The sequence below is a fragment of the Fukomys damarensis genome, unplaced genomic scaffold (genome assembly GCF_012274545.1).
Source record: "Fukomys damarensis isolate Sample0158 unplaced genomic scaffold, DMR_v1.0_HiC HiC_scaffold_7, whole genome shotgun sequence".
Taxonomy (NCBI): Eukaryota; Metazoa; Chordata; class Mammalia; order Rodentia; family Bathyergidae; genus Fukomys; species Fukomys damarensis.
The window spans coordinates 11026272-11033380 of record NW_022900919.1 but is presented as its reverse complement, the minus strand read 5'-3'; the positions used below and the strand labels follow the sequence as shown (position 1 = coordinate 11033380).

Below are 7109 nucleotides of genomic sequence, written 5' to 3'. Positions count from 1 at the left end.
TCCGCCCGCCCACACCTCCCAGGGCGGAGAGGGGTGGAGAAGCCTCGAGCGGCTCTCTCCGCTGCCACCTTCCCGACCCTCGGCCTCTCCCCTGCTCCGGCCGGCAGAGGCTGGTCCTCGACGCCCCTCGGGACGGATGGCGTCGGGTGGGAACTTTCCTTCCCTCCGTGAAGCAAAAGGACGCTATGGCTGGAGGTGTGGATAGGGCTTCGGCCCTGATCTTGACGGAGGGCTTTGGGCCCGCTCCCCTGGGGCCCATCCGGCCTGGGCTGGGAGGGTGCAGGCTGTGTCAGTATCGCAGGGCTGCTCCCGGACCCGGCAAGTCAGGGTCAGGCGGAGGGGGAGGACCCGGTCCAGAGTGAGTGGGGCTTTTCACGGTCCCATCGTGTCGAATGAGACCCGCCACCACCTCAGGGTGCTACTCTGCCAGCGCAGTGCTGAGGGGCACCGAGCCCTCTGGCTCCTCCGCCAGAGCCAGAAAGTCTCCCGCACTGTGCCCACCTGTTAGCCGGCCTGCTTCTTTCTCACCTGGGCCCTCGGCCTTTGCAGTTTCCAGGCAGCCTGCAAAGAAAGGTGCTCGACCCCACTGTGTCCATGTACCCTTCCCAAAGGCTAGCGCCTCCCTTTGTCCTGCACATGGTTTTCTAAATCGCCTTATCTGCAGACTATATCTTTATACTAATGCATGCTTAATTGGTCTATCCTGACTGTCCATATAAAACAATTTAATTAGGGTGCTTTCTAGCTTTGGAGAGCAAAGAAAAAATCTGCCCAATGCTTATTGTATTTAGCACCAATACAGGCAGAAAATGTAGCACAAGTTTTTGGTTGAAAGAGCACCTCTGTGCCCATTGAAGGGCGTTGATCCGAAAAGACAGAAAGGACAAGTAAAATCGATTTGAAGCGACCCTCTCTGTCCCTTTCACACCATTCAGAAACTCCATTCCTTCTAAGACAAAGACCAATGCCTTGGGAATTCTCAGGAAAAAAGAAGACTCCAGTCCCACAAGCATAGCACACTTAAAAAAAAAAATCTTCAATATTGCACTTTAAACCTGCACTGGGCGCTGTGCCCCCCCATGCGGGTTTCACAAGCACCCCCTCTGAAGATCCAGGCAGTCTGGCTGGCAGCCCCCCATACCCTGCTTGCTTGGCCTTCCTGTCAGCTTGGGCTTTAGGGTTAGTGTGACCCTCACCTTTGACCCTCGAGACTGGAGCGACTGCCAGTGCTACAACTCTGGTCAAAGTGAGAAGAAAACAACAACAAAAGTCTCTCCTAAACCCAAGGAAACCAGTTGTGGCTCAGATCCCGCCGCCCGAGCCTCCTCACCTAGCAGCCACCTCCATCCCCAAGTTCTTCCCCCTTCTTCTTTTGCAAGGAACTGCTCCAGCCACCTTGAAGGGGTGAACTTAGGTGGGCAGGGCAGCACCTCTGGGTGGCGGGAGTTGCTGGGTCTAATTGGTCCTCCCTTAGGCATCCTGAATGCCCGGTTACCCACTGCCGGGAAGGCTGGGAAGGAGGTCGTCGTCAGACCTGGCAAAAACAGGGAGGAGGGCGAGGAGGGGAGAAGAGGGTGGGACAGAGGCCATGCTGGGGTCACCTTCACCTCCCGAGCTGGGCTGCCTGCTCCCCCACCCCTCGACCTTTGAGAGGGCACAGCAAAAGGGAGGGGGCACCCCAAGTTACACAAGTGGCCTCCTCCTTCTAACAGAATGAGTTCACCACCACCCCCAGACCCTCACACCCGGCCACTCAGTGGAACTGATGAGACAAACCGCAAGGAAAAACTTCTGTAGCCCATATTTATGGTATTAATGAATAGTTTAAAAAAGATTTACACTTCTTATGATCAATATTCTGAGTTATTTCCCTCAAAGTATATAATTACAGTGTCCTCGGAGTTTTCATCATTGTTTGAGGTGGCAAAACCATTTGTAATTTTCATTAGCCAGTAAACATGTAATTAACATTCAGCACTGTGTTTAACTTAATTCCTGTTTAAGACAAGGACAAGAAGCAGCCCAAGAGCGTTAGTTCCATTTGTCAAGTCTGACATACATCTTACCATCACAGTTTCCTAAAATAAAAGGTCCGTGTTTCCCCATTATTCTTCTCTTAAAACAAAACAAAAAATCCATTAGTTAAAACTGCATTAAACTGGGAGAGGCAGCATAATTCATTTTCAGTGTTTGCTAGTGGTTGTATTCCTTCATCTTTTATTCGTTTGGGGGGGAATAATATAGGGAGGGGTGAATTAAACATTCATTCCAGGAAGGCTTGAAATGGGGAACCCCTCCCCCAAAAGAAATAGATTTCCTGTTCAGGAAAGTTCTAGAATGGGCACCAGAAAGGGGAGGGAGGCACTAATCCACAGGGGAGAGGGAAAAATCACTTGGGGGGACTTGAGTTAAAAGTGGAAAATGAGGGTTCCAGCAGATTCCTAGGAAAAATGTTGCCCTCCTGTTTCAAGTTCTATCTTTGATCCAGGGTAAGAGGAGCTTGCCTGCCAGTCTGCATGGCTGCTGCTTTTTCCCCTCCTCTCCCACCTCTGTTATTTCCCAACTTGCTTTAGGATCAGCCTCCATCCCTCTCGACCCCAAACAGTGGAATTTGGCTGTGCCTCGGGTCGTCCTGCTTTGCAATATCGGCTATAGTTGTTGGCGGTTTCTGCTGAGCCTGAGCCGTCTGCTGCAGCCTCCGACTGAACTCATTAAGTTGGGAGATTTTTTTCAATTGGACGGGTGTTTTTAAAGTCTCGTCTTTCCAGCCCCAAACAAGGTGTAACAACGCACTCTTCCTTCTAAGGAATGAGATGAGAGACAAGGATCACTCCAGACATCTCCTACCTACGGTTTGGGGTTTTTTTTTCTTAAAGGCGAGGCTTGCATTCCTCAGCAGCTATGTACAAAGCTCCCTGAAACCTCGTCTCTCTAAAGTTAGTGTGCAGGGTTTTACTAGGCTGAGAGTGAACGCCTAATGCATGGGGAAGCACTTCCTGGAGGTGCAAGATCTCTCCCTTCACCTTTCCTCTTTTTCCCTGCAGGCTAGTGCCTACTTTTTATCAGTTTGCACAATCGCTTAGATAAACACCGAGGAGGAGATTCTCTTTAATTATCAAAGACACATCTTTTCAGGGGGCCAACAAAGCGTTTATTTCACCCGCCAAACTAAAGGAGAGTTATTCCTGTTTAGAAGGAAGATGCAAGCGGTTTGGGATCTTGAACAAGGAAAATATGGTTTTGGTATGTTTACTTACAGTATTTTTTTTTTCCTCTTTCTCTCCTTTCTCACTTTTCTCCTTGTGCTGTGTGGGGTTGGGGATGACTTGGGGCTTTGCAGATGATCGGTTTGCTAATGTGTATGAAATGCCTGGGACTGTGGCGGAAGGGGTTTGGGGAAGGGGGACAGAGTCATTTCAGTGCACTGCCATATTTTATTACATGTGTGTGGTAAGAGAGAGGTAGAGGGAAGAGAGGGGGAAAATACAATTGCAACGCTGCCAAAATATGATTAAGCCGAAGCATAAAGACTGCGCAGTGCCTCCCATCTCCTCGTCCTGTCTCCTCAAACTCTTGTCCTTCTAAAGAACAGACTGAAAAACAGTCCTATGAGCCTGGTGTTTCCGAGCAGCAGACGACTCGGTTTTCTAGCAAAGGAGCTGCTAGGCTCGCGCTGAGTATCAGAATTTACTGTTCTCGCTGCCTCTGCGCCTCATTTTGCAACCTTGTGCAACTGACAGCCAGCCAGGCAGGCAGGGAGGGAGGCAAGGCTCGCCCGGCGCCCTCGGCCGCCTCTCGGGAAGGGAGCGCTCGGCTAAGCTAGGAGGAGAACCGCGAAGAGAAGGGGTACTCACCGTCGGGCGGGGTGGCGGAGCTGGCGTGCGGGTTTCGGGCCAACGTTTACCTTTTTGCTGTCTATCGCAACCGTGCCGCGCTGACTTTAAGAAGCAATTCTGTGCTCTGTCCAAAACGTTCAAGGAACGGTTCCTCATTTTTAAAAAGCCAGAGAGAGAGACGACAGAGACAGAGAGAAAGAAAAAGGGGGGGGAGTGAGAGGGACGCACATAAACCCAGTTCAAAAAAAAAAAAATCATCACCTCTCCACCAGTGACTCTGGGAGCGCAGAGGCAGCGAGATCCGAGTACAGTCCAAGCAAGCCAGAGCCAATTAATTTTAAATCCTGAAGAATTATTCAGATTAAAATGTACAGAAGTTTCATTCTCCTATGTCTACGTGAGCCCAAAGTCGTTTCCCTTTAAGAGATCCTTTTCTTTTAAAGTTGAATTTTAGGCAGCGAGGACTCTTACACTAGGGGGCAGACAGATACTGTACTTGCTCCAATCTTAAGCAATTTTTTCCCTCCCGGCATATGCTCTGATTTAGCACTGTAAATTTTTCAGAGGACCCAACTCTGACAGCCCCTGGTGATTTTCAAAGTACCACAAGCCAGTGGTTAAAAATTGCATTGACTTGGAAGTTCAGAGGGGCACAATGGAAGCCCCTTTCCCTATTCATGGAGCTCCAGTGTGGTGGAAGAGAAAAACACACACGGACTAGATTGAGGGAAAGGAGGAATTCAATGAATCCTGGTGGACGGAACTGGTTTCTTCTGAGTTGAGAGTTAAACTCGGCGTGGGCTGGGGTCTGCATTCATACTGTGCTTTAATATGTAAAGAATTACAGACCCTCCAGCCACTTTTTGCAAGAAAATCATATTCCTGGTTGATTATTGTTTAAAGATTAGGACAATTTTTTTTCCAACTTTTACCAGCAAAATTAAAGCTTGCCATTCCTCTCATTAAAATAAATTTACAACTTCAATAAAAGACTGGACTGGATTTAAAAGAAAAACAATAGCCATATAGTGATATTTATCTCTTAGTCTGAGAGCTACTTCATCTTAAAGTTAAAGCAAATGAGCATATCTGGAGAAGACATTTAAAAATATTTTCACCTCTTTTTTTTTCTGCTTCCCAGACTGCTGTCCTCTCTTCGTCCCTGCACTAAAATTGACTTCATTTTTTTTTTTTTTACAATGATTTCTCCCTCCTTCTGAATAGCACTTTCATAGGGGAATGAGTCCTAAAACACAGTGAAATGCTCTGACTTCTTCATGGTAACCCTGTGGTCTTGTGCCCTGCGGGCTTTAACTCTATAGGAGAGATAGTTGGGAAATAGTTCCATTGCAATCTATGGCCTTGAAATTCCAACAATCTTTACATTTTTTAAAATGAAATTCTTCTTCTCCAAAATCATCCCTTCACAAGTGTGCAAAAAAAAATGATATTTGCTATGGATGTTTCTGCACTCAAGAGGCAGGATTAAGCTTTCCCTATAATCAATTATTCCCATCTTCTATTAAATTGAGATGGGAATACCCATTAGATTTCCTATCTGAACCCCAGCTTCAATATTGGTGAACTTGTCCCTAACCTTGTGACATTTGTAGCATTAGGCAAGTCCCCGATTCACAGAAGTTGAAAGGGGGAGAGAAAACCAAAACCCTCCTTGAAATGATTTCTTTTCCACCCTTCTTGTTCTCTGTAGGAAAAAAAAAAAAAGTGATATTGTGTCTCTAATCACTCTGAAATTCTCAGCCTGATTTCACTGTGTGGCAGTCTTATAGCTCGTCAGGTTTATGAAAGTTCAGTAATCATTATAGGCTGTTATTTCTTAAAACACTCAAATAATTCCGGCACCTGCAGTTTAAGTCAAATATGTGATTTTGGTGAGGAATGAGAGGGTTTCAGGAATGAAGTTTAAAGAGGGTTTTTTCTTTCCCTGAAAACCAGCCCCTATCTGCCCACTTGGTCTTTACATTGTATTCTGTCTATTTGTGTAAAAGGAAGTGAATTCAAACTGCAGTCTGCACATGTCGATTACATGTGTGGTTTATTTTTAAACACCTTTATATCATCAATTTTTTGAGCTACCAAGTATATTTTTCTGAAGTCATCAATTTACTCCTTATAGCATTCCTATTTTTCCTATGGAGCTCAACATCTTTTGTGTTAAATATTACAATTGTTCATAAACCATGTTAGCTTATGGGTTTAGTTTTTCTTGGTGCCAAGTGTCCTTGATGGGGACACAATTCTCTTGTCTACATGTGGAATAATCATAATCCACTAACTGGTTATAATCAAACAGCAAGGTTAGTGCAATGGAATATAGTGGGTGGGGGAGGCAACTCTACACCTTTGATGTTTAAGTCAAGCATCCTGGAATTCAAAGGCACAGCCATATCAATGATTTTAGCATACTGAGCAGAATGGTATAAGCTACGAAGTTGTTCTTTTTGCAGTAACTCTTGAGGGCGAATATGGCTTGTGTGTGTTTTTGTGAGTTGTCCTGGTATTATTTCCAATTTGGGGCCAAATCTCTGGATGTGTTTTAATGACTATATGAATGCTTAAAAGGAACTTGAAGAACAATGAAGTCTGTCCTCAACTGTTCTGTGACCTAGAAGGGTAGTCTCAGAAGTCTTTGTCTGTGTACATAGACAAATGTGCATCTGATACATGTGTGCCTACATGTCTGCAAGGAGGGTGTGCTGGGGAGGCTCAGCGGATGCCTGCCTCCGCCTGTCCTTCAGCGGGCAGAGTGGTCTTTTCCCTCTTAACACGACTGCCACTGAGTGTGGCAGGACGTTGGCTTGCAAGTGAGCTAAAACTAGCGAGGGAGGATAAAGTTGAGGAAATTTTATTTTAATTGCGTCATGACAATGAGATGAAGTCTACTTGTGCTTCTTATCATCCGAGATGCTGTATTTGAGCAATTAAAATGTCAGGCCACAAACCGATGAAACGTTAACCCTAGAAGGAAAAGATAGACAGCGAACCGCTCTTTTCAATATGAAAAATAAATAAATAAACAAGAATGAGTTCCCAAACCGAGCAAGTGTTCAGAGTTGATTAAGAGAAGGGTTTCCCATCACCCGGATTTGGCCAAATCTTCCCTTGGCAAATATCTGAAAGCTCAGTTCGAGGCACCTTCCCCCTTTCCTCCCTACCCCTCTGCAAAGAAACCCGGGGACTTTTCTCCGTCCTGGGCTTCGTGGGCACCGAGACGCGCCGGGACTCCCCCGGTGGTGCGCGAGCGGCGGGTTT

The 7109-nt window shown here is 46.3% G+C and overlaps 1 protein-coding gene and 1 long non-coding RNA gene across 2 annotated transcripts in view; one reads left to right on the top strand and one right to left on the bottom strand.

Annotated features, from left to right (window-relative positions):
- LOC117285207 overlaps window positions 1-4246 on the bottom strand; it is a 22092-nt gene extending 17846 nt beyond the window's left edge. The window contains exon 1 of the long non-coding RNA XR_004516180.1: window positions 3855-4246. This is a non-coding gene — a long non-coding RNA (uncharacterized LOC117285207). The remainder of the gene's footprint in view (window positions 1-3854) is intronic.
- Window positions 2582-7109, top strand: part of Nr2f2 (nuclear receptor subfamily 2 group F member 2) — a 15171-nt gene continuing 10643 nt past the window's right edge. Inside the window, exon 1 of the mRNA XM_010607873.2 lies at window positions 2582-3243. Coding sequence (XP_010606175.1) covers window positions 3201-3243 — 43 coding nt within the window. The 5' untranslated portion in view covers window positions 2582-3200. The remainder of the gene's footprint in view (window positions 3244-7109) is intronic.